The sequence below is a fragment of the Trichoplusia ni genome, chromosome 11 (genome assembly GCF_003590095.1).
Source record: "Trichoplusia ni isolate ovarian cell line Hi5 chromosome 11, tn1, whole genome shotgun sequence".
NCBI lineage: Eukaryota > Metazoa > Arthropoda > Insecta > Lepidoptera > Noctuidae > Trichoplusia > Trichoplusia ni.
Genome location: NC_039488.1, coordinates 2,109,021 through 2,136,843, shown reverse-complemented (window position 1 = coordinate 2,136,843; position 27,823 = coordinate 2,109,021). Strand labels below are relative to the sequence as shown.

Genomic DNA, 27,823 nt, shown 5'->3' with positions numbered 1-27,823 from the left:
ACATTCAAGATAAAGTTATTGGTATTCCCGACGCACATGTTTGTTCTCATGTAGAATTATATAACAGGGTTAAAGTCGGTTAATGATACGTATTGAACTTGTGTCAGTTCCCGATCGCCAGTAACATAGCTAATAATTAACGAAGACGTTCATTGTATTCTTAATTAGTAAATTAAAATGGTCAGGACTATTGTTTTTGTGTTTCTGTTACAAATATGTGTTTGTGTGTATAGTAAGACAGCTGTCAAGGTGAGATGTTGTTTTTATCTTTATTGTAATGACGTATCAATAAATTTATCGTTGGTGGATAATAACGAGAATGTATAAGATCTTTCTTCAATTCTTATTGAATGATTTTAATTGTTAATCGGTGTGTTTTACTGCATTGTTTATTAATAAACTGGGTTATTTTTGAACGGCCAGAAAGATTTTAACAATACGACTTTAAGAGTGATTAAAAATAGATGTATTTATTAGTTTGTCCTGACTTTAAATATAACTGTCGAAAGTTTTATGTATATTTTATTGCTTAGTGTTGGTATATCGAGTAAAGCGTATTTATTAAATAATTATATTATTGCCTCATGAGCGTTTTCCTTGAAAGAATGGTTTAGTCATTTACAGATTTGATTTACAGAGTTCATTACCTTTTTTAAATATTCATTTAAGAAACTGTATAGAGAGGATTAATAAAAAAAAAATTTCCAACATATAAATTTTAATTATTATAAATGCATTCCGCTCTAAAATGCCGTGTCATTTCGCAGCGGGGTGTTTAAGATAAACAATGATAAGTCTGCAGATAGTGTCAGGAGCAGCGCCGCGGTTGTCGGCGATGTTAAGTAACTCAGCACTAGCATGTAGGTACCTAGTCATCGCGTCGGCGTCGCCCAATACTCACTCAATTGTTTTGATAAAACATCGCGCGACGCTTTTGACATTACTGAGTTGACAAGTTCCAAAAATGTTTAACCCAGCGACAAAGCAATACACTCAAACAATGTTCAAGTGTTAACAGTGTTTAGTGATCTGTTTAATTTATAAGATATGACGGTAAGGTCAATGTTTTTTCTTCACGAATTTTTTAGGTAAATATATTATCATATTTGTTGTTGCGGTTCTGCTATCGTAAATTATATTTGTACATATTTGACACGGTTTCGTTTTTGGATAATGTTTTAAAAATAAGCTATGGAAATTAAATAAATAATAGGCAAACATTAACCATAAGACAGATCCGAATGACAAAACAAAAGAATGAGTGACATTATCGAGAGCATTTACAAAGCTCGTTATCTATTAATATTATTATAGCTAATAACATTTGCAATTAAAAAATGATTCTATCTTTTCTTCATAAGATTTTTATACTTATCTATTTTATATTTTCGGCCTTACATTTACAAAATTATTTGTGGTGTCGTATCCTCAGAATCAATAATAATAATGTCTTCAATACATTAGGAAGTTTAATGATTCTATTGTTTGCATTGTTTTATTAACTGTTATTGCATTTTCAGAACAAGCGTGTTTGTGTGATCGGGGCCGGAATAGCAGGGTTGTCATCCGCGAGATACTTAAAGGAGGAAGGAATTAACTTTACGGTACTAGAAGCTACGCGATATGTGGGGGGCACGTGGAGATATGATCCACGCGTTGGAACCGACGAAAATGGACAACCTCTACACACCAGTATGTATAAACATTTACGGTAAGAAACTGAGTATTTTAAATTAGTTACTAGCTACCTAGACACCAGAAATGCGATTGCCTAATCAATTGCTATCGACTCCAAGAGCTTTCGATTTTCACTGAAATACCTACACGATGCTAGCGCAAAGCCGGTGTTAGGGGCTTGAAAAGGTCATAGGCGCCGAGTTTAGGGGAAGGTGCCAAAGTCTAGAGAATTTTGCCTTTTGTTGGGCTCTTTGTTTGGTAGAGCAAAAAATTTACATTGTATATTTTTACTCTAGTTCCACAATATTTTCATTCTGGGCCTTACTAACCATAACACTGGGGTAGCCAATATGGATAAGGTCGACTTGATATGATTGAAAGTTACAATTTTATAAGAATCTATTACAGCACTGCTCATGTATATGCAGTATGCTAAGGTATAAGGCGCATTTACGAAGAATGTTTCAGGAAAAACAGGTTTTATAGCTATAAATATGTATGTAAGTAATTGATAAAACCGAATCGAATTACAAATATACTAGATAAAAGTTTACAATTTATCAATTGTTTAAACATTAAAATTCATGCTATCTCAAGCACAAGCCATGACACGTGTTCTTTCGTTGTAATTCATAAGAAAACAAATAGATGGCGCGATAACCGTTTTTTATCAAATATTTACAATTATTTGATCAAATATCCCTTATTGTATGCATTATGCGTATTGGCGTGGCGTCTATAATAAAACAAGTAAACAAATATGATAACATTGAGATAAATTTTACATAAATAGGTACACGACCGACAGCTAGAAGCTTTCATGTTTTGATTGTAATCTGATTATAAGGGCTTATCACTTACACTCACTACACCTACGCCAAATACAATGAGAGATAAGGAAAAACATCATGTCTAATGTGCTAAATAATGCGTTGTTTTTTTACGAAGAGACAAAGTCCTGCTACTACTGACACAACACTGAACTGACCTCGTAAAACAAGTTGCGGAGTTCAAAAACAAAAATAAATCTCTGGTTATAAATTAAAGTATTCGGTTGCATCTTATGAGATTTAAAAGTAAACCCAACGTAGCTTAAGATGAAGTATTAGAGCAGAAAATTTAAGAAGTTACTCTCAATGACTTGACATTTTTTGGTATGTTTCTAGAACAAACCTACCAAAACCCACGATGGAGTTGAGAAGTTTTCCGTTACCTGACAACCTACCTTCGTTCCCTACTTGGAAAGATTTTTACCATTACCTACAAGATTACGCTGAACATTTTGACATTTTAAAACATATTCAGGTGAGTGGTGATATAAGATGAATTTCAGTTATCTGAGGTTGAGACTAGATGGCGCTGGTAAAGTCATGGAAGGTTTAAAATTATTACTTTAAAAGCAATGTTACTTTATTCTATATAATTTTACTGAATTCCAAGATTACAATCCAAACTGAAAACTTGAAATGCGTGCACACATCAACGCAAGTTTGTAGTCTGCAATGATCAACAATGTCATATTATTCGATGGCATTAAGAAATAATCCATTCCATACATCCAAACTTTCTCATTACAGTTTCTACACAATGTAGTCCTAGTAACAAGAGTCGATGATGTATGGAAAGTGAAACATGTGCACGTCCAAACTAACGAGACCTTTGAGGAAGAATACGATTACGTGATCCTGGGCAACGGCCACTTCAGCAAACCCAACATGCCGAACAATCCCGGAGAAGAACTATTTAAAGGTAGAAAATATTGACAAAATTCTCTGTCATCAGTTTTCTAACTCTTCTCTTGTTTCTATCGAGTGAGTAAAACTGTTTATACGGTCCCCATAAAAACCCCATCACAAAAAGTGATAAAATTTTGAAATTACTTCATCTTCTAGGCACAATAATTCACAGCCACGACTACAGAGATCCTGAGCTGTACAGGAACCGTCGAGTGCTGATAGTTGGAGCTGGACCTTCGGGCATGGACATCGGTATGGATGTAGGTGAAGTCAGCAGTCGCCTTGTACATAGTCACCACTCTAAGATCTTCTATAGAACACCCTTCCCTGCACATTTCGTCAAGAAACCAGACATCAAAGAGTTTAATGAAACCGGAGTCATATTTAAGGATGACTCTTATGAAGAGGTTGACGATGTTATTTACTGTACAGGTTGGTAGTTTCTTTGTTACTCAACAGAAATCCGTACTAAATATAATTGCTGAAGGTACTTTATCAGCTTGTTGTTCTTGCTTATGTAGTTAAAAAGATAGTGATGATTTTTTGAGAGAAGTAAACTTGAATCATATCCAGCAGTAGATCGATATCCTGAATTAATTGATTGATTGAAACTTGAATCCCTACCCAAAAGACATAAGATGCTTCAGTGCGGTTTGCGTAAGCAATAACCAAAATTTACGTTTTGGAATCCCAAAAATATTATAACTTTAAACCTATACATAACTTTTCCGAATATTAACAATTTCCCTTCATCATTTCAGGTTTTCAATACGACTACCCGTTCCTGGACGAGACTAGCGGCTTGAACCTGAACCCCAAGAGCGTGACGCCGCTGTACCGGTACATGGTGAACATCAACCAGCCTTCCATGATCGTCTTGGGGCTGGTGGTGAGAGCCTGCTTGGTGGTGGCTCTTGATGCACAGGTATAATGAACACAGTGGCATTTATGCAGTTTCAAAAGGCAAATTCTTGTAGCATTTGAAACGTAATTTTTATTATTCTCTCAATTCTATGATATTAAGGAGGCTGGATTATGTTTGTGAACCACTGCTGCAAGGTAGGGCCTGTCACCTTGCAGCGGTACAGCGGTGATGTTGCAATCTATGTTTTCATTAAGGTTTAACTAACATAGGTTGTAAGTATATTGTTACTTATACTATGAGTCTTGTTACTTGTAATAAATGATAAATAATAATTCAATCTTTTAGACCGATTCCCGATCAGACTCATTACGATACCTTCCAAAGAAAATAGAAGATTTTCACTTGTTACGAGTATAAGAACTAATCCCATTCTACACTAAAATTGACAATTTAATGTTGATGTTCTCGTTTAAATTTTCTTTTAAATACTTCCAGGCTCGGTACACAACAGCTCTCATAAAAGGCAACTTCACTCTCCCTCCACGTGATCAGATGATGGAGGAATGGCAGAAGAGGGCCGACACCATTCGTTCAAAAGGACTTTCCATGTCTTACATTCACATACTTGCTGAGAAAGAGGTCTGTAAGCCTTTGACTGTATTTTACATTCGGTTAGGACGTCATGTAACTGAGGCTCCGCTGACTGTCGTAAAATTTTCATGCTTGGTGTATTTCTTGCCGAAGATCGAGTTTGTTACCGTCATAAATTTGTCACTCAACCCGGTTGGCTTATCTTAAGTCCATTGGTACGGACGAAGCCCATGTAATATTTTCAAATCATAGCTCAAAATTTACCCAAATTGATAATCGAAAAAAATTTCCGATTTTGGAATGGTTATAAGTCATAGTTTATTTAACTTGTTTCTATCTGATGATAAATCGATTCCATGTATTTATTTCACGTATCGACATTCAACTTGTCTTATATATTTTTTTAGGATCAATACTATGCTGATCTGACGGAGGAATCTGGTATCGAGAGAGTACCACCAGTCATGTTCAAGATCCGGACTCTGGACACAGAAGCCAAGCTAGAGAATCTATACACGTTTAGAAACTACGAGTACACTGTCCTCGACAATTTTACGTTTACGCGGAAATTGGAAGACCCCGCTGTGAGACGAAGGTTTAATATATGGCAACCAAAATCTGGTTAGAATATATTTATGGGATAAAGAAATACTAGCGTATAAAGGCCTCAGTGCTGGGCCCTGGTCAAACCCCGTATATGGAAGCATTTGGAAATTATGAAACCTACATAAATGAGCTTAGACTGTCTATAAAATATTTTTTTTACATTTACAAGCTTTTTGTAAATATTGATCAAATTTTGCTACGTCATTTATTTTTTAGTTAGATCAAGTTAAGTACGCAGCTACAAATTACAAGTTACCTAATGATTTTAAGAAGTACTATATCGTAAAGCATTTTATTGTAAGTTGAATGTATAATAATTTATTTTTAATGTTATTCATGGGATAAATGTACAAAAACCCAAAGTAACTGATGTAAGTAGTTTATTTGTACTTATTAATAATAATTCTTACATAATTGATTAATTGGTAACAGTCTAGTAAACGAATACAAACAAATACTGTTTAATAACTCAGTTTATTTAAATAAATCCCTACCTAATATAAAACAATGAGGCAAGAAAAAGTATCTGTTTACCCTAATTTCTTTGCACTTGCCACTCATACAAATTTACGGCTTAATAATCTCATTAATTTATAGGATCTTCTACAAGATCAGCATAATCAGCGTCCCCCTTTTTCTGAAGGTACATTGTATTATTTTCCTCAATATTAATTTCAAACATTTAGAGATCTACAGGACAAGGCAATTCTTTCCTAGGGATGTAAGTCCTTTCATAATTCTTGTCATCAATTATTTTATAATCATAGTCCCGGTAGTTAAGGAGATCTTCCAAACGATTTCTGGCGTTGAAACGAGCGATCTTTGTCAGCACTGGTGGTGATGGAGTTACATCGGCTTCGTCTGTTAGGTTTGCGAAATATTCATCCTGAAAAATTAAAAAAATGACTTGTGTAATAAATAGTATGACTTATGAAGTATATGATTTAAAAAGTGGGTAATAACAAAAGACATCAGATTCATAACCTTACCAAAGACTTTACAAAAACATTCTTAATTGAAAATCTAAGTTATACTTAATGCTATTATTAAAATTTTGTTAAGATCACACGAAAGTAGAATATTAAATATCTGAGTACCAACCAGAAAAAAAAAGCATACTGACCCTATCAAAAAGCTGGCAAATACACATTTTCGTAAATATCGTTATTACTATTAAGAAATAATGCGAATGGAAGGAAGCAGAGAGAATGCAAGTATTCTAACTTTAACGACTGAATAAGCTTGAATGATCGTACGTGATTCGTCAATACTGATCAAGGTAAACCAAACGTCAAAAGCCTTATACAAAATACTGAAAAAACTTACCATGGTATTGATAACATTGACGTCGATGATCTTCATTCCCATGTTCTGGAGCTCGTAGACGTGGTCGAGCCAATTCTTCAACATGCTCTCTTGCGTCGGCAGCTGGAACTTGCCTGAAGCTAACGCTGCAGCGTATTGACCCTAAATGACATTAAAATAGATCAGAAAATTGACAATGTTTAAATTAAATTGAGTTGGAAAATGGGATAACGTTCTTAAAATAATTAAACCACAAAACACACTTGAAAAATTTGTTGGAATAGTCGAGTAGTGACAAATAGCCGTCAACCAATAGGTTTTGTGACATTAGAGATTAATTTGCCATGTAGACAGCCAACAAATAATTATCTTCGGAGACAAACATGTAGAAATTTTGAAGAGCTGTCTTTTGTTCACACATTTTCTCCATAAAAAACAATAGGTAGTAGGTAACTCACTTGGGCATCCATAACTCTGTTGATAACTTTCTTGGAAACTCCAACGAACGTCATACTGGGGTGCTTAATGTTCACCGTCTGTTTGTACAGAGGGAGCACAAACTTCTTGGAAGCTGTTACTCCGGCGCTTGTGTCCAGGAAAGGGTGGGCGTAGTTGTAACCTAGAAAATAAAATTATACAAATGATGTTAACGTACCAGTTGCAAAGACTCAGAAATCAAATACAAATTTGACAGGGAGCATTTACGAGATTTTTTCTTACTATGGCATTTTCAAATTGTTGCCTCATACCTTCTTTCCATATTGTTTAATCAACTCCATTTAAGAATCGTTGAAAACAACCAAATAGGTACTTGCCTAAGTAAATAAAAGAAGTCCATAGCTATAGATCTTCATCGTTCTAACATTGCAATCGAAAGTAATAAACCAAGTACTGTCCATTAGCCTTCGTAAATACCACTTCCCAAGTCAATAGGAACTTCATTCAGAAAGCGGAACGTGTCGTCAAATTGGCGATTCACTTTCTTTCGTTGTGCACTTTGTTTGAAAGTGTAATGAGTTACTATGGGAGGCAGAACTTGGACATAATAGATATCTAAATACATTAGCACATGATGATATGACTTATCATTATATGTTATTTCGATCTTACGACAGTTGTGGATCCGAAAATACTGCAAAGAAATCAAGGATTTCTCCAACTTTTTGATGTACGCTTAAATTTGGTTAATTTCTATAAGGAATATCTCGTCTGTATGTCACGTACCTGTACAGAAAATGACGTCATCAAACTCTTCAGCGCTGCCATCTACGAAAATTGCACCAGTTGGAGTAAACGAATCAATATCTGGTTTCTTCTTGTAGGTCTTGGAGAACTCCGGTTGGTTGTAGTTGAGGTGATGGCTGTGTAACAATGTGGCTGTTACGTTGGACAGCTGTATCGCGAGGTCGAGACCCGATGCGCCCGCGCCGACGAGAAGGACGCGACGGTTTCTGAACTCCTCCGAATCTTTGTAATCGTGGCTGTGCATCACTCTTCCTGTAAAATAATGGAGAGGCCTTCAATGAAGAATATTGGGTCACCAACATGATTCCTACAAATTAATATTTGATCCATGGAAAATGGGTTTAATTGAAATTATAGGTTGATACAAATATTATAAACGCGAGTTGTTTAGACGAAACTTGACTATAGTCTATAACCTGGATGGTTACATATTTATGTTCCCGTGGGACCATTTTTGATTTGTTGCGGGCGGGCTCGCAGGCAACAGCTAGTTTTGTATAAAAAAATTGCACATTGGACTTCAACAAATTCTTTCGCTTGATACATGATCCATGATGATTAATGTTTCTTGATTCGGGTGAGTACTCGCGTGAACAAAGACCATAATAAAATAAAGATTTAATGACTAATATATAAAGGAAGTTTTTAAAATTAATAATATACCATATAATAGCATGGTTACCTTGGAACAGCAACAAATCGTGACTGACAAACAATAAGGATTTTTTTGTCTACCAAATTACTTATACAACAAAAGTAAATACAAATATGAAATAATTATTAAATCTTATTGTTCACTCGTGGAAGGCAATTTTTGAATGGTTATAATAGGTATCGGTAGGTACATATCAATAAGAATTAATTTTCTCATATATTATTTACAATCATTACAAATTTATTACTATCCGACTATTACATTATTACATTTTTCGTCATGAACAAACTAACACTAACTAACTTAAACGATTTTGACAAAAGCATCATTCTCATGACCATCTTCATCATAAGTTTTGAACCCACTACTGCGCATGGACCTCACTTTGCTTATACTATCATTTTGTGTCTAGCCCTTCGCATCCATCCAGTCCTCGTTTCGCGGATATAGGCGTCCCTATCCTCTTTTTAATTCGTAATTTATACATCATAATTTTATACTTCCGGCCCATAAATGACCCACAGCTGGGCAAAAGCTTCTCACCATAGCAGAACCTCCGCGATAGGTATATTTTACATTTACAAGTTTAAACTTCATATGAATGAACATTTTAATAGTGCAAGATTCTATTTATGTTCAAGGCAAGGCGGAAACTAAATCCATATATGTTGTTTGAACTGCACGGAATTCTGATAACTCCATAAGGTGTGCGATGACACACTAGTACCGAGAAATCTGCAATTATTTATTTATTTATGTGTGATTGGGAATAGGAAGGATCTGTTAAACATTAACAAGATTGAAATGTTTGACGAAAATTGTATTACTTACACATCTTTAAGTAGCAATACTGATGTTGCCTTTTTTTGTTTATTCTGCTTCAAACCGACTGAAGTTAAAGAATAATATAACACACATATATTTGTTAAGGTACGTTACAAAAGGGGTAAAATTGCAAACTAAAAAAATGCAGGCTTTAACTCGTAAACCGGGATAGATAGATGATTGAAATTTTCACTGATGATGTATTTATATTGCACTATAACGGCCAATACTAAGAGTAAAATTTAAAGAGTACCTTTTGCTAATATTTTTTGATTAATTAAATAACCTACCATTCAATTTATTTGCCACCCAATCGATTTGTTTTTCTTTAGCCTTAAGGAACCCTAAGGGTCATGACTCCGACTCGCATTTACCCTTATTTATTTAAGTAGACCATATCTAGTAGGTAAACATACTGATTTGCTTCTAAACACAAATCAGTATTTCTAAACACAATCGTCTCACATACAACAACCACGCAAAAAAAGTATAGTAAAAAACCCACTCATAAATCATAACCAACACAAACGGATATACAAAGCATCAGTTCCAGCAACAACATTGCAATACACACAGTAAAGCATTGTATTCAAATCTTACCTTTATACTGGTCTAATCTATCTATGTCAGGTATGACGGGGCTACTGAACTCCCCGCTGGCCACCACCATGAAGTCGCACAGCTCGGTGACATTCTCCTTGGTGTCTGTCTTCATGTAGGACAGCTCCCATTGCTCACCGTTGTAGGCGACGAGAGTGACTAGGCTTTGCAACTGTAAATAATAAGAGTATAGAATAGAATGTGTATTTTTTATAATAACTATGGTGAGACCGATTCATTATTAAATGATGTAACTGTTCAATCACGCGTATTTATCGGGAGTGCCCGACTAGTTTCGGACCCAACCGGAGTCTTTAATCATGACCTGACGCGGCGGTAATCGCAATCCAGCCACGTCAGCGAATGATTATTTCTTTGGAAGAATATTGTTAAAATAAGTGTTACATAAAATAAGTTCCGTAACATTCTGCTGTTTCCAGCGTCCAAATATTTCATGCTAGAACGTAGAGCCGTTCATGGGTGCGATCCCTACATAGGATGAGCATTTCTGATCCACGAATGCTTGTTCAGAGGTGCTTTGCATGTTTGCGAAACCCCCGCATAAGGATCAAATACCTTAGTCCTTTTTTTTTAAGAATATCTGGAATTACGTAATTTATTGCAGAAGAGAAGAAAGTAAAAGTTAAAACGAGCTTTAACTCTCATAACGTAAGTAAAACAAAGAAATAGCTGCACGTTTTCTTCTAACATAGTTTCAAGGAAACGTTGGTAATAAATTTCAAAAATGACACATCGCCTTCGTACAATACAATGTGTTCCCTTTCTCGTGGGATACTAGCAAGAATCGTGTTTTGGTATTCATCTTGTAATCCGACATATCTTTGAAAATGATTTAATGAATAATTCATTTACACTCGGCGTTAACGATAGGAAACATTTTAATAAGACATACCAGTTTTATCGTCACGATGCTCAATTGGCAATGAGCAAACTGCTTACGATAAAACATCTTGATTTTATACTATGTACTACTATTTTAAAACATGGCATTCAGTCTATGTGGTTTCCTAGTTTCTAGAAATACTCTTTGAGTAAATACATCTTGGTTTACGGCCAGTTCTACATACCATACATATATATTAAAAGATCTTCTTGTTTTTAAACCCCCGTTCTAAGAAATTTAATCCTTGTGTCGCAGGGCATTCTGAATCGAACCTATGGCACAGTGCGTTTAGCATGGTAACCTTAAGCATTTGGCAATTTGTGCAGTACTCCTACCAACTTTAAAAGTAAATTTAGCGTCTCATCATATAACTATAGGCTACAAGGTAGGAGTGTAGGTACAAGGGCTTATGATAAATGTCAGTTTTGAAAATGATACAATAAATAATTCATGTTTTCAATAGAATTAATTATATTTTTATAGGAAACAAAATACTTATGTATGATCATTAAGCTACGATTTATTAGTTATTGATATCATAGTACATAATAATTACTCGGATGCTTATCGATTGAAACCGACAAGAAATGTATATTGGATTCATTAACTGCTTATATAATAACAAAATTAATAAAACAGGTAAGAAACTCGTTTATAAAATTAGAAAATATTTATGTTAAATAATTTATTTGTAATCCATAATAAATTATTTCCAACAATATACAAGAGGAACTTGAATGACTATAACAAGCCTCTTTGGATATCACTTAAAAAAGTATTTTTCTAAATTAGTGTCGGTCTTATAAGATTTAGTTAAATACCCAATTGGCCAACATAACGACTCTCCAATGTCCGTTACTAGTATTTCATAATACCAACTATTACAAACTGAATGAGTATGCGAAACCTGTCTCAGTGTCTGTGGTAGTGTGCATGACCCTAATGCCAGCTGAATGGAAATTAAATTCCCAATCTTACTACATTCTGTGACAAATGACACGAGACGAAGACAAAGAATTACCTTCAGATTTTTTTTAAATCTTAAATAGAAATTATAAATGCACAATGTATTGTATACAAATATTAATGCAAAATAAAACAAGTAAACCTAACTGAAACTTGTTTTTTTATTTAACTTGAGTCAGTTTTTTTTACAATGTTTCTCATACCATATACTGTTTGACAAACGTCTTTCAAATTCCTACATTATTAAATTTGCTCTACATCGACTCTACATGATGCTCTTTTCGAAAACAATTAGAAAATAAGGATACCTATACAACACAGATTCATACACCTATTCACTTCTAAAATCTATCGTTTGCCTTTAACAAATTTTAGTTTTATCTATATTTGTCCTTTAAAACACCAGTCTCTGCGTGTGACATGGTTATCTTCAAGTGACCTTGACATTTCGCAACTAAACTTCTTTTATCTTCCCGCCGCGTCACCTCACGATTAAGGACTCCGGTTGGGTCCGAAACTAGTCGGGCACTCCCGATAAATATGTGTGAGTAAACCGTTACATCATTTAATATTTTTTTTTATCATACCTGTATATTGTTCATGAGCTCGAAGTGTTTGGCGAAGGATTGCAGGTACTTATAGAAACAAGGGCCGGTTGGGTAGGACGGAGTGCCCTCCGGGAACGGGTAGCCAGCGTACTCCATCGTTTGACGTGGTGTATTCGTTCTGTAACAAGTTTAAGAGAATGTCACTTTATTCTTACACATATCAAGTCTAGTCTAGTTTAACTCTTGTGGGGAAGGACGCAGTTTTTTCAGGAAATCTTGGACACTCTTGTTGAATAAACCTGAACTGCCTTGAAACGTCTCCCGCAATTGGCGGTGTGTAGCAATGAATTGCAATTCATCATGCACGTTCTGGGATGGCCTAAATAAGACAAAAAGGTACCACAGACATTTGCCTCTAAAATAAAAAAGAAAAGCTTTTGAATCATACACTTTCTTTAATGTCAACCTGTGGCTACTGAACTCCTTAAAGTTGCAGAGACAGCTTGTAACTTTATTACTAGCTCATGTCGTCCTATTTCCGATTTTCCGCCCTATTCCGGTCTCCCTGCCCACTTAGTGTACAACCCGTTCTATAGCTGATAGGAGAGAATTTTTTGAGAACGCTTGTCCTACTAGTATCCTGGGACCATCAATGATGAAAAGATGGCAGCAAGATGGGTAGGGACTAGGGCCTAAAAGGGCTCATCCCTTATGCCTCCCGGACGATTTTCCGAAGGGTTACCACGGCCCTTCTACAAAAAGGGTAAAGGTAAAAACATGGGTGTGTTTTAGTCAGTAAAAGACTGACAACCCTTCCGCTCAACCACGATGGAAAGAGTCATTAGAAGATTTCCGTGGTTGCTTCTGTACCGTATGAGACAAATCTCGTAATATCGATGCCTCGTGTACCATAGAAGTACCAAACATACAGGTTTATTCCCATGTTCATTCTTGTCTGTTTGTTTGTCGTTGTTTGTGGATTTTTGTAACTGAATTTTTTAGGCACTTCTCGATAAGCCAGCAGGCTGAAATATTCAGGGTAGCTTCAAACCTACCGACCGATTTTGAAAAAAAATTAATAGTGTGAGATTTAAAAACGTGGGTATTTAATTTTTTTAAACTATGCATTGTTATTTTTTACATGCACTCTTATTAACGTATGACACAAAGCTTTTACCACAATAAGAAAATAACTACCCATAAAACTTTTATCACTTTCAAATACATCTTTACAATTCTCATCGATATTAAATTCATTCTGTCGATGACAAAAGAAAACCTTGTATTCAAGTAGATATTAAGTTTCTATCGTATTTAAATGACTACTTAACAATTTGAATGCATAGTAATAAATCATGTTTTCCTGTTTCCAAGTAACGTTAATTATCCTTATTAAGCCTTATAACTTGCCTTTAAACGATCTTCTGCAGAATGTTTCATAAGATTCCAATATAAGATGCTATGTAGTAAAACCTATCGCATTTCGAAAGTTCACAGCTTGAAGAACATCAGTTAATATTTAACATGATATGCGGTAAGTCTGCTAACAGAAAGTTAAGTAACTCAACCAATTCAAATAATTTATGCACAATTACCGAACTTCACGTTTCTTATTTTGACCTATGAATAATATAGACTAACATGAAGAGGTAAAGTTAGTTTGTTATGTAAAGTTTCTACTAGTAATCGCAAGAACTACTGAACCGATTTTGAATTATTTCAGCAATAGATAGCGAACTTATTTCGAAATTTCATAGACTACATATTGGCTTCAAAATACCGCCCACCGTCTAGTTCATCACGTATATAATATGTAAGATATTTTCTTTATAATAAATCCAATCAACTCAACGTTGGAAGCACAATATTAGCGACATCATTTTAAAACACTTTTTACACTTTAAAGCATAAAAACTAAAGAAACACATAACATCACGATGACTTTTTGTTTTGTAAACAATCATTCAATGCTTTTTGTACATTAGCATAAGACGTACCTACACAATACACTTACAGCATAGTATATAGCAAAAAACAACCTTTTTACTTGGATAAACCATTAATATATCATAGTGGTACAGTGGTTAAATAATTGTAATCGTTTGCCAATGATTGTAGCTCCAAACCGGGTCGCGCACCTACTAAATACGGGGACGCTGTACGGCGGTTCAGGTTGAGTCTGACACTACCCACTCATCCCCCGAGGAGGTGGGTGTCCATGAGGATTCCCCCGCCTAACCAAAAAAAAGTGTCTTTCAAATATGTATTCAAATTATATAAATATTAGGAAGGAAGGAAATGTTAAATCTTAAGGAAATGTAGAGACTTAAGGAAATGTCTTCTTCTTAAGGAAATGAAAGAGACTCATTCCCACTCAAACAAGTGACATTGATACTAGCAATATCGAATCGCACAAACGTATGGAAGTAACAAGTTTGAGTCACGTGACAGAAAACGAAATATAAATATGTCACCATTGAGTTTGTAGAAATGTCGATTGCATACATAGGGGCTGCAGGTAATACATAATAAGTAGTTTCAATGACCTGTTTCTATTAACCGTACCTATAGGTACTAACGTTAAGAAATATAGATTTAAAAGAGAAACCGATCTAAATATAACTGGTATATTATAACTGGTCCTCACGTGGGTCATCTCATTACTATGTCATTTCATAATGAACCGGTTGTAATCTCGAAAAACAATTATCTAATATCCGCAGTTTCACTTGACATCAAAACATAATGCAATCAGGTATTATCGTACCTACATACCTTACATTTCGACTATAGAATTTGAAAATCAACCTTACTACATTGTCATAAAGTGACTTTTTGTGATAAAGTTTGAGTTCCATTATCCTGTCCATTGTACTGTCAGCAACATAAGTTGAACACAATTAGATTAACTAAACACCAGAACATAAATAGGGCAATAAGTGGATATTAACCTATCACAAAAAGATAATTCTGTGATATCTATAAAAGTCAAGTTGTTACCAGTTATTATGTAAAAATGTTTTGTTTATCAAATCAACGTTTTTTACTGGCTATACGTTGTTCGTAGTAGATTTGTTGCAACACTTCTCTAATGGCCAATGATTTGGAATGCAAAACCCGTAAACTATCTCCAATGATCGCTGGCTTGGAATTTAAGATTTGGCCAGAAATGCATTGATTCCGGGTAGAGATATCGCAAGCGCAAATCGCAATACAAATACGTAGTAGTTCCACACACTGCCTCAAGGGCTATATGAACATGTAGTCTCCATCTTATACGGCGATGTGACGGGCATCTGATCGACAGATGGAACCGAGTAGTCCCTCAATTATGGACTTATCATGAATTGACATGGGGTAGATGTAGGCCAGGAATAGATGGATAAGACTGGCAGGTAAAGCGAGGAGTATCAGTGCAAGTTCACTGATTCAAGTGCGAATCAGAGTTGCGACACTGGTGGTTCTAATGAGTAACAGACAGCGGAGCCTTAGTAATAGATTACCGTTGTTACCTTTTGGGTACGAGAGCCAAAAAATCAGGATCCTAAGTTAACATGCAGTTGTACATATTCACAGTTTTACATGTGCATGCAAATTTGCTAATTCAATATCACTCGAGTGTCCTTACTTGCGGTATGAAGGTTAAAGAGCTGATGCATCGAGGAACAATATGTTTGATGAATTATTATGAATTGAGAGATGTAGCGTAAACATTTTTTTTAAGAATTTAATCCTTTTGTCGACCCAGACTCAAGCATTGGTGGATCACATAATTGCTTGTCTTACAAAGGGATCGAACCCACGGTACGTCGCGTTCAGTGCGAATAGCGTGGTGAGCTTAACCATTGGGCTATCCGTGCAGTAGCAAATTTTCGGATACAATAAATAAATTAATAAATTAAGACAATGGTTCTCTTCAAATTTTATCTTTTAAAATAGGAAGGATATACTTAGTTATCTTTTAGGAAAGGATCAATAGATCCGATTTTAAAATTCGTTACAACTCTCAGGATGTCATGTTATCGGGAATAAGTAACGAGCATTAACCGCAATGATAGGGAGAAAGCAACATCATCGTACTTTCGAGTCGATCTATAATAACGTTGTCTTGTAGAATCGAAGCAATCCTATCGTGTATTGGATATTTTTAAAGAGTTCTATTAGATATACTTAGGTAGTTTGTGCTCGTGATTTCACTGCTTTACTTGAAGTATTTGGATTCACGGATTTGTTTGCTCAACTCCTCTCAAAGCCAAGATATAATAAAATAAGCTTTTAAAATACGTTTTCTTCACTAAATCTTTTTTAACCCCTGATGGAAAAGTTCGGTGTTATTAGTTTGACGTGTCTGTCTTTCTGTAGCATCTTAGCACCGAACAGATTGAGCGATTTCAATTAAGTTTGTTTTGTGTTAAACGTGAATTATGTGCGAATATTTTTAGAAATGTTTAATTAAAATAAGTCGAGCCATTTAAAAATTGTGGGTTTGAAGTTTTACCCTCGGGAGCCTTTTAAATGTTCTTACCTCAAATTTTTATACATGCTTGTGAAGAGCGGCAGTCCATCCTCGTCGACTCCGACGTGAGGGTCGAACCTCCATGTTCCCCCGATGTGACGCGTGGCCTCGAACACTGTGAAGTTCAGGCCATACTCCTTCATGTAGCGTGCTGTGCCAAGACCAGAGTAGCCGGCGCCGATGATGCAGACGCGGGGTTGTGGGATAGACTGGAAGGAAGGAATTACTTTTATTGTTTTTCCATGTTTTCAAGGTGGCAAAACTGTTTGTGTCAAGTTCATAGACTGTCAATGTCGTTTGATTTTAGAACTTAAAAGTTAGTTCCGTCTATTTGAACGCCATGGTACCTAGACGAAAGACTGCACATGTCCGTCGTCGGTTTTAAACTGAAAGAGCAGTGGGATCTAAGTTGCATTATATTTTATGATTCGGAAACCCCCAAACTAGTGTTAGCACTTATCAAGATATTACTAAGTATTATTAGAAATGTAAGTAAATTGTGACGCTTTTATAAAAAAAGAGTCGAGGAAATACAAATTGGTCTGGTTAATAATTATGATACTTTGAAATTTTAAATGTACTTCACCGAAAACAAAAATGTTACAATGAATAACAAAGTTCTCAATTAACCCGTAGGTAAAAGTCTTAATAATATATTCACATCTATTCTTATGCATATACATATTAATATGCATAATAAAAACGGTGTAACAAATGACGCAGATGCAATAAAGATCCTATCATCAATTCGATGCGAATCATGGCGCATAATAAGATGATTATTTTATTATCTGATTCACGTCTTAGACATAAAGGAAGACCCGTTATCATTGTGCTGTAATTAACACCTTATTACAATTATTACAGGTGGGTAAGATCATTAAATATGGAGAATTTAATAATAACGCCCTTAAATTTTTCACTTCTTAGCACAGCCCTTCTAGCGCGAAGCGACATTTCTACAGTTGTTAATGTTCAAGAAAATGCCGAAATGTATGAAGATAACAGTTCTAAATCACGTGCGACGTCGAAATGAAAAGCCATTTCTATACATTTGAACGTTGTTCATTGACGTTAACGATTGTAACTTGGCTACAGCGGCATGAGTCTCCACCTTTCGCAGTCTCACTTTTTGTCGAAAGAGTCAATTCTGACATTCGATTTCCACCAAAGAATCACTATATACAATTTATTTAATTAAGTCTGTTGCAGTTGTAGAGTTGTGATAGTGCACTACAGGTGTAGAGTGCTAGATACCCCTTTGCCACAACTCCAAAACTCACTCTTTAAGACATGTTCCCATGGACATGGGACATGCCACATTAGATAAGATATAACTATAAAATTTACTTTCAATTTCTCGAATTTCAAATATTTTAATACCTTACATCATATAAAACATATTCCTCTTCCTCGTCTCCATGTTGCACAAAGTTCAGAATCCCCAACACAAGTGCTGTTACCGTTAAATATTTGCACACACGTTTATACTTTATCCGAATCATAATAAAAGCTTCTATAAAAATATCATTTGTAACTTGGATTTAAAACCACCACGAATCACAGAACTTGATTTTTAACAAAAAACAGAGATTTTCTCCAGAAAAATAAATGCTTCCCCAGATGTCACTTTAAATACAAATTAAAATTCACTACAACTAATAATTTTACATTTAAATTTTCGCGAAATAAACATTTTGTGTTCGTAAAAAGCTAGTCCAAAACATGACTGCTTTGGCAACTGAATGAAGTCTGATAGAGTATAAATATATGCTTGAGGTAATACAAAAAAGGTTGTATTCAAATTCAAACGTCTGCCAAAACAACAAAATTGAATTTTCTGTGTGCATTAACTAAAATGTGGTTTTAGCTTTGAACGAATAAAACCTCTAAATACCTATGGCTTATTATACAGCTGTATATACAATTAGAATCTATTGTTAAATACATAGGTGTGAATGCGGTAATCGTTTGAAGGACTCAAAATACTTTGTGACTCTACGTCACTTTGTTTCCGTTATAATTTAGTTTTAGCTGCTTTGCTCCGCGGTTTTACCCACCTTCTCTAAATACGCAAGTAACTTTTTGCCATATCCAATAGCCCATAAAATTTCATGCGGCTTAAACTGTCAAATAAAAAAATATTTTTACTATTCCAACTGGAAGAGCCTGAGTTTGGCTGGAACAAACAAACTTATGAACTTTATTTAGTAATATTAGTATAGATTATTCGATAAGGATTGTTTACATTATTGCCATACAAATATCCCCAATTCGTAAAAACAAGATTTGCACAAATCTATATTGCTCAATAATTTTTACAATGTTGCAATGAACCAGTTTCAAAGGAGGGATAATAAAACCAGAATAATTATGTAAATCATTGAGAACTGGCATGCAGCATAGAGATGACAAGACTATAAATAACAGTAATTAACTATATCCTGAGAATAAAGAATTGAAAGCGAGTGTTAAGTTTTTATTGCAGCATAAAATAGGTATTATATTCAATGAAAGGATATTCGAAGAGGTATCTATTCATAAGCATAAAAACTATTCGAAAGCTACGCAAGAGTTAAATGTTCAACAGTGCTAGTGGTTTCTATTTCCTCTTTTTAATATAACTGCAGATGTGAAAAAGAGCCGCTCTACACTGCCTATTACCGCTAGTACGCTGTCACCCTTCCCTAACGGCCCTAAATATTATTTTAAGAGTTGGCTCTTCGCAAAGGGACAAAACATGCACAATATTTTGATCAAAACTTCAGTCAAAGCATCTATCACTATAAGTTCCGTTTCCCAGCAAACGCGAAGATTAAAGATTAGGCTTAAAGAATACAGCGAATACATGTAACCAATAGAAAAAATTTAAACCATCTCGATTGACTGTAATCGAAAATAATCCATCGAAAACATTGTATTACTTTGCCTCATTTGTTAAGGCACACTCTGCCTAATCTCACATTCACAACCGGCGTGCTTTGGCCATTAAACCAGATTCTACATTGCATAATTCGCCTTTGGTCGACCTAAGCACGTGCAAAAGTACCTGTGTAACTTTACTCAATTTGCCACTGACCCCTATTATATAAAACTTATGCTGGACTGGCGGCAAATACCTATTTCATAGTTCTATTAAAAAAAATATTAACGCTTAATAACCAAAAAGCAGTAGTAAAGGATTACTAGTAAAACGTAGAGTACTCTAATAAGAGCCATTGTTTTGCCAAATAGTCTTTAATATCGTATTCTGTAGCTGTGCTGTTCGATTAGTGCTTACTTGATTCGTGCTTCGCTTCATAAAGTACTTACGCAAAAAGTATGAGTACCAACGTAGCTTATGAATTAAACCAAGTAACAGGCACTATGTAATAGGTAGGTACCTGAAGATTGTTGTTGTGTTAAGACTCTTTAGAAGCCTAGGAGCGGCGGAATCCGACTCTGGTTGAAAATTATCCATTTAAAAAAAGATTTTTTTCACTCTGTTTATTTAGTCGAAATAAACTGGCGCTCTTTGGGGTAGGCCTACGTTCAGCAGTGGACGGCGATAGGCTGAGATGATGATGATGATGATGATTTAGTCGAAGCTACGTTCTTTAAGCTTTGTCTTAAAAATTGTGTGATGACTTTAATTCCATACTTAATGAAATAACACTTTCAAGTTGCAATTAAATCACTTTCATCATAACCGTCGTACAGAGTATATAATCTGTTTCCAATATGTTAATGTATAGATTTTATAATTTGCATATCTTGGAAAGAAGTCATTACGATGGAAATAAGGTTTTTATGCAAACTTTTACATAAACATTATGCTAAATATACTTCTGAAGCGAAACTTATAGCGGTATCAAAATAGTTAACGGAATTGAAACGTTTGACCTTAAACCTGCTATTTCTGCTTAGTTTTTACTTTCAACGAAACAAAAGTAAAAATGGCCAGTTAAAATGTCCTCCAAGTAGGTAAGAGGTTTTTTTTTGTTGAAGATTGAGCTGACACTTATTAAGTGCTTTCTGTTTAAAGGAATTCGCACATAGTGTTTTTCGTTATCACCTTAACTATTCGGCTATCCGGTAGCACCTTTTGAAGTAATTCCATTGCATTTGTGGAAAAGAGACAGAACTCTACGTTAAGTGCATGTTCACGCTTCTACAACTACAGCTGTCTCACTTTAAAAGATGGTAAGCTCCAGATCTATGCAGGGCCCCGATTCTGTTGTTTACAATGGCTATGATATTATTCAGTTACTCTTAAGCATTTGCCAATACAATAATACGAAATTATTTGTATTGACCTTGAGTGTATCGTCCCGTACGCAGATCTATGCAGTTAGACTGACTGCAGGCTTTGGCTGCACAACCGGAGTATATTTTGTAGAGTCACTGCATTTTGTGAACACCTAACTATTTGTGGCGCTATGTAAATGCTATTCAACTATCTAATTTTGACAACTAAGGACGAATAGTAATAGACAGGTAGGAGAATATTGTACCTAGGGATTAATTATATTTCATATCATTTAACTAAGTAATTAGTCCCCTATATTTGCAAACAAAACAAACGTTTCTAAAAATAAAATGACAAAGAGAGAACTTTAATTAGCAGTAATTACAAAAGCTACAGCTCTTCTTTTACCCTTTTAGCAAAATAATAATCACGGCATTGTATGGAAATTCTAACGACCTCCATACTTTTAAATTTGTTCAGGCATTCTTGTTATGGTAGATTAGGATAAAACGGACTTACGGACGGACGGACAATATATACATACATCTGTGTACATAAAGTTTCTGAAACAAAAGCTCAACTTTTTTGAACAGTCGTGAAAAAGTATTCTGTCAACAAAAAACGAAATTTGGGTGTCCAATCAAATCAATAAGGATACTAAATGTATAAATATTTATTTACATTATGTGTATAAACAGTAATTGCAGCGAGAGGATTAGCCTTGTGAATTGCACTGCCTGTAAATTATTTGAGTCGTTGGCAGAATTAAAGTTGTCAAGGACATTACGCCTTGATTATGTCCTCTCGATTACTTGTTGTTTACGCTTATTTTATTGCATATCTATAATAATATTAATAGATAATACAGTCAATCAGAACAGTTTTCTAGCTTTGACTGCTTTTATGAAAATAAAAAGAGACTACTTTTGTGTCATAAACGCTTTCTTGATAGAGCTTAACAAAAGGGTTGTCTATTATTCAGCACTGTTTATGAAATATTTCGTTTATAATATATGAACTTATAGAAAACAGATGGCAGAACAAGGTGTGGAATCGTTCAGTTAAATTAAGTCGTTAGCCCCGGTTATCCCCTTAATATGAAACTACATTTATAAGACCACAATCCACACAAAAACTCCTATGAAAGGCAGAATATCCAATTCCAAATAACCCAGTATTGTATAATTATATAAAAAAAGTACATGTATAAGAACAAAAATGGCCTTGGCCTGTTTTAGAAGTGGCACACTTTTGCATACAAATCTGGTGATTATACCACAAGGCCAACACACGTTGATCGAAAATTGACAGTCCTTCAATTCAGGGCCCCAATTCCGCTATTTAAAATGAACGATACATGAATGAAAATTGGCTTAAAATGTCACTTTTCGTATTTTTTTAAACATTTTTCCTACACTTTAATTGGAAATTCAGTACGGGACGGTACACTCAAGATCAATGACGACAATGAATTTCGAATTATTGTCTTGGCAAAATGCTTAAAAAAACAGGAATAATTTCAAATGTAATTCAATTACTATTCATTCACTGGTCATTGTAAATGGCAGAATCGGAGCCCATGTGACTTTTGTCTATTCTTTCTTTATTAATTGTGACCGCTTATTTATGTACAAAAAAGCTCAATAATATTACGCAATCTTCATGTTAGCGATCTTCTTCGACATTCTGATGTTTTTTTGGTTTCAAACCGCGTTATAATTGTGCGGGGGAAATACCTACTGGTCAATACTACGAAAACTGTTTTTATGATTGATTCCAAGAGTAAATTAATTATATTAATCATAAGGTTTGTAGTTCATGATGTTTTGCGGTTTAATTTTTAGGTTATTTCCGAAAAGTAGAGTCGTAAATAAATAATAAGTACCTACTTCAATTATAATCAAAGCATACACAAACGGGTTAAACTTCTCACACTCATTATCAAGTTGTTAATCGCGTTTTAACACTTAACCGTACCTAAAACACACGCATTCTTTTTTTATCAACGCACGAATATATATTATCAATTCGGTCGGGATTTTTGTTCAATTAAATGTGTGAGGATTTTTTCTTTTTATATTAACACATACTGTTGTCACTCAAAAACAAATACACAAGTTTCACACACCAAACAAAAGACATAAATAACTAGAATTTCTAAAGCTTAATAGCTTCAGTCATTAAAAAGCCGATATGTGATAGTTCAATGCTGACATTAGTGGGAAATAAACCCAAATATCTACTTACCTCTGTTTATGTTAGTTAATTCGAGATACAAAAGAAAAATATCAACCGACTTAAAAAAAGATTAGGTTCTCAATTTTAATTATGTTTAATACATCAAAATTGAATAACTTAAGAACAAAACTTAATTTCTACCCACACATCACGTCACATGTTTCAAAGTCGAAATGCGACCTCTACAATTTTCCTCATCCCATACTGTCTTAACACAAAGGAACTGCCCACATAACAGACATAAATATAGTTTGGAAACTCAGTCAAGGAACACCGGTGTATTCATCACTTCCATATCTGATGGTGACATTTTCCCATAAACACAAGCTTGTTGCATACGACTATAATTATTTTCGTCCATGACACGACCGCCCACCGGAGCTTCCGAACGAATCTCCATTGTTCGACGAGAAACAAGCCCGCCTCATAAACCATACGCAATAATGTTCCTGTTTCGAAAGCGGTTTAATATTTATAACACAAAAGTTCGACAAAAACTGTTAATACAACTTTCGCGCATGAGACAAGATATCACTTTCATTGAAAATCTCACATTAAAATACAATCTTCGTAGCACCAACGATTATTTTCCGTAATATTTACGTCATGTCTTTAACACAAAACAAATTAAAATTGTATAACTACAATGCCGCAAAAACAACAACTATGCACGATTCAACAATTTTAGAGTCATAATTAAATTATTGAAGCATAAAACAAATCACAGTTTCTTAGTTTTAGATTTAACGGTTCAAATCAATGATTGGCCGAAATGACTGGGAATTTTTAATATAGAATTACATAAGTGTTTGCCGTGATGTATTACGGACCAGACGTATTGCATGATTGTGTTTGCCGTATTTTGTGCAATGGAGGGCACGCGCTCAGTACGAGTGCAAACATGGAGAGATATTATGCTGCCTGGCCGGTTACAAAATGCTTCCCGTTTTGCCTTCAACAGAATTTTCCGCACTCATGTGCACGCACGAAAAATGTCAGAACAATCACTACTAATAATCTGATGGAAACATGAAGTGGCAATAGAAATTTAATTACAGGAAAAGTTTTTAATTACTGGAATTAAAAAGCTAATCTGATTTTAATTTTTATTGTTATAAAACAAAGCGGATTTTAATTATCCGTCAGTTTACAATGACGTTGAACTGTAGGTTCCTCATAGTTGTTTGCAAATTATACAGATATTTATAATGTTATGTGAACAGCCTTCCCCACCACCCTGACCCATTTCCTATAATCAGGGATCGAGAGCATATATTTTCAGACTTCAACTATTTCAATATTCACCTTTTTTAACAATTCAACCGTCTTTTTCATGTTTTAATCTGCTTGCAGATCAGAACAAACGAGCCGTTGTGGTTGAAATTGATTTTTACAAATAAACACGAAAATAATCGAAAAAATATAACGAAACGAGTTCTAATTTAATACGAAATATTAAAGAAAAAACATCGTGGAAATGTGAATTTTAGTGTCCTTTTGCGTTTAGGAATGAACATGAGGGAGATAAATGTTTGAAATCATTTATTAATCTGTAAGTATTAATTACTTTTTTAGATGATAAACTACTGGTGGTAAATGATTCTTATAGTAATTTAAAATATTTAACTGTTCCTTTAGGTATTCTTTTGGTCCTATTCAGTCGCATATTTTAAAGTCACTTAAAGTTATCTTGTGATTCAACGATTATTGAGATATCCAGTGATTTGGTATCAAACTTAATATGTTTGCCGAAAACTTAAATCAAGTAGAAAATGTGGAGTAGTTCAGAAAAAGTAAATACGCGAAATAAATAAAATGGCTTCCCGTATAAGTCATTACGAAAAAGTGGATTTTATTTTATTAGTAATAATTTAAATATGTTTTTGGAATCTCCTAGTTCACTTAAAAATATTTTGTTCGCCTTATGCACTCTACAATCAATAGTTTCGTTTTCAATTAATGTTTTCCATAAAAATACAAAATTCTATTAGAACAAACAATGGCTTGGTAATTACGATTACAAAACTAATCAAATCAAAGAACTAGAGGATAGTTTTAACTCTGTTCTCAATTACGTAGGTACGTTTTTTTTTCATATATAACATAATAAATACACCTATTACTTATACAAAATAATTTATGTAACAAGTTTTTTTTTATCAAATTATATTTTATTTTAATAATATATGTAAAAAATAAGAACGCTTTACGATTCATTGTTTATTTTTTGTTACTGTAATTTAATCTGAGAACAACGGTGTAAATTGTTACTATGTAAGAAAATATATATATATGAAGTAGTAAAACCTACATGGTTCTTAAAACTATATAAAAGAAGAAAATACCGAGGTAAAATGACCGTTATATTTGAAAACGCAGCCAATATTCCTCACTGTTACGACCAAATTTTACTTTATATTTAAAGTAAGATTATTTTATATAAAAAATATAATTAAAAACAAACACCTACCAGAGTGAACACATCAGTCACTTCTAAGATCACATTTAACAAACAAAGTACAGTCACGCACGATCGATACGCCATTATGATCAGTGCAATTCAAATCGAACACAGAGACAACTTTACACTATTAATTTGAAAATTTAAAAAGATATAATGTTTTACGCGCGCAGGTCTGTCGCGTCTCGTGAAGAGACAGCACTAAAGTGAGCTTAACTTGTAGGAGCCTGAAGTAGGGGACCACATGCCAACCTTGACCGTCATGGCTCACTGACTCACATGCACAATCCTGTCTTATTGATGAATCGATAGCAAAAACTTAATGACAATTATGACTGAGTGTGAAGTCATTTAATGATAAAGCGTGTGCGCCCCGCTGCGCTTCGCAAAATGTATTGTTGTTTTATTTATTTTAAAGGCTTTAAAGGGTTACATTAATCATCGGGTTATTAAAAGCTTATTCGCTAAGCTTTTTACATGCTATTTATATACACGCATTATTAAAACAGAAAAAAAAATGATTTGTTAATGTGTGGATCACTATTAAGTGTACCAGTACCAGTTATTGTTTACAAAATCATAGGGACTGCACGGAAAGTTAAGCTCTTCAATTGATACACATGATTTCCCTGAAATACTTATAAATCTTAAACTGTACATAGGTTTCCTTCTCGGATGAATGTGTCAAATTCGAGTACCTAGTCCAAATCGATTGCTAATAATTAACCTCTAATAAAGGTGTAAATCTGTACCTAGTTAGAGAAACACGGTATTTCGGAGGTATGACGTATAAATTGTCTCTGGAATAAAACATATTATACAAAGTAAAACATAAAAACAACACTCAACCAAAACCTGTAAACCGTTAATTCTAATCGAATGTTGAATCCGTAATCTGCTAAGTTTAATCTGGTTTTTTCTTCCTTTTCCAAATCCAAATCTACTGTAACATGTACTACATACCTACCTAGGAAAAGATGAATTAATCTTAACCGCGATTTCGATAAATGTGGTTTGAAAATAGATAAACCGCTAAGGTTACTTTTCACCATAAACAAACATCTATGCGGCCGGAAACAAAAAAGTGATTATAGACAAACAAACAAATTAATAATCCCTACGATAGATCAAACGCCAACGCATTGCCGACATTCATAGATAAAAACAACGGTCTCTAAATATTTAACACATTAGCCCATTAACTCAAAGGCATCGAATGCTCTTATCTACCTATTTAAAATATTAATGTGTGTCGTAGAATCTGGTACACCTACAAACCTCATTCTTTCATAGATTTAGGGTTCTTCAAGGTGTGATCACAAAACGATCTGCCTTGAGGTCTAGCTGCAGGTACCAGGAAACCTGTCAACCGATCAGGGCCTCGATTCCAATATTTACAATGGCAGATGATTGTATTGACGGTGTCTGTTCCACCAGGTGCAGAATTTCCAATTATGTATTGGCAAAATGCTTAGAATGCGTCTATATAGAATGTGTCCATTCTTATCTAGAATATTGTCATTTTAATCCCATTTCCATGAATTCAGCGACCATTGGAAATAGTGTAATTGGGACCTAAGCAGGAGTCGACAAGCACGTGTATCTTTACGGGGTTGGCTCTTCACAGACAGCCTTCGAAAAAAACAGCAGGTCTTAGGCCAGCCAGAGAGTCGCGCAAAGCATGTGAAGGCGGTCAGTTGTTTTTGCCTGAGACAGTAGATAGTCGAAGTGTTTTAGTCCTTTGTGTTCGACATATCCCTAGCGCTTATGCTGCGCCCTGTGCAATCATCAATTTGTAATCATATTAAAGACACAACCTTTCAGGCCCGGATTGAACGTGTTATGTAGATATCACAA

The 27,823-nt window shown here is 34.5% G+C and overlaps 3 protein-coding genes across 5 annotated transcripts in view; 2 read left to right on the top strand and 1 right to left on the bottom strand.

The window, feature by feature from the left end:
- Nucleotides 1-27,823, top strand: part of LOC113499098 — a 268,950-nt gene that overhangs the window by 167,687 nt on the left and 73,440 nt on the right. The gene's annotated exons all lie outside the window — the stretch shown is intronic.
- On the top strand, nucleotides 73-5,930 carry LOC113499101 (senecionine N-oxygenase-like). Of its 2 annotated transcripts, none has more exons than XM_026879459.1 (8): nucleotides 73-249; nucleotides 1,521-1,711; nucleotides 2,844-2,982; nucleotides 3,255-3,426; nucleotides 3,570-3,845; nucleotides 4,175-4,338; nucleotides 4,774-4,917; nucleotides 5,277-5,930. In XM_026879459.1, the coding sequence occupies exons 1-8, from the start codon at nucleotides 178-180 to the stop codon at nucleotides 5,493-5,495; spliced, it is 1,377 nt and encodes a 458-aa protein (XP_026735260.1). In that variant the 5' UTR covers nucleotides 73-177; the 3' UTR covers nucleotides 5,496-5,930. The 2 variants fall into 2 exon arrangements, with proteins under 2 accessions (XP_026735260.1, XP_026735261.1); XM_026879460.1 differs by lacking the exon at nucleotides 73-249 and adding an exon at nucleotides 747-1,053.
- On the bottom strand, nucleotides 5,839-26,456 carry LOC113499100 (senecionine N-oxygenase-like). Of its 2 annotated transcripts, none has more exons than XM_026879458.1 (8): nucleotides 25,976-26,456; nucleotides 17,049-17,248; nucleotides 12,563-12,701; nucleotides 10,106-10,277; nucleotides 8,005-8,277; nucleotides 7,239-7,399; nucleotides 6,802-6,942; nucleotides 5,839-6,361 (listed from the first exon to the last, which is right to left on the bottom strand). In XM_026879458.1, exons 1-8 carry the CDS (start codon nucleotides 26,048-26,050, stop codon nucleotides 6,158-6,160), a joined length of 1,365 nt encoding a protein of 454 aa, XP_026735259.1. In that variant the 5' UTR covers nucleotides 26,051-26,456; the 3' UTR covers nucleotides 5,839-6,157. The 2 variants fall into 2 exon arrangements, with proteins under 2 accessions (XP_026735259.1, XP_026735258.1); XM_026879457.1 differs by lacking the exon at nucleotides 25,976-26,456 and adding an exon at nucleotides 18,428-18,651.

Bases quoted from the DNA above. Each gene is read 5' to 3' on its own strand.
- LOC113499101 (XM_026879459.1), top strand. From the start codon at position 178: ATGGTCAGGACTATTGTTTTTGTGTTTCTGTTACAAATATGTGTTTGT. The intron at 250-1,520 runs GTGAGATGTTGT...TTGCATTTTCAG, and splicing joins ATAGTAAGACAGCTGTCAAG to AACAAGCGTGTTTGTGTGAT. The intron at 3,846-4,174 runs GTTGGTAGTTTC...TCATCATTTCAG, and splicing joins CGATGTTATTTACTGTACAG to GTTTTCAATACGACTACCCG.
- LOC113499100 (XM_026879457.1), bottom strand. From the start codon at position 18,544: ATGATTCGGATAAAGTATAAACGTGTGTGCAAATATTTAACGGTAACA. The intron at 7,400-8,004 runs GTACGTGACATA...TTTATTTTCTAG, and splicing joins TGACGTCATTTTCTGTACAG to GTTACAACTACGCCCACCCT. The intron at 6,943-7,238 runs GTGAGTTACCTA...AATGTCATTTAG, and splicing joins ACAGAGTTATGGATGCCCAA to GGTCAATACGCTGCAGCGTT.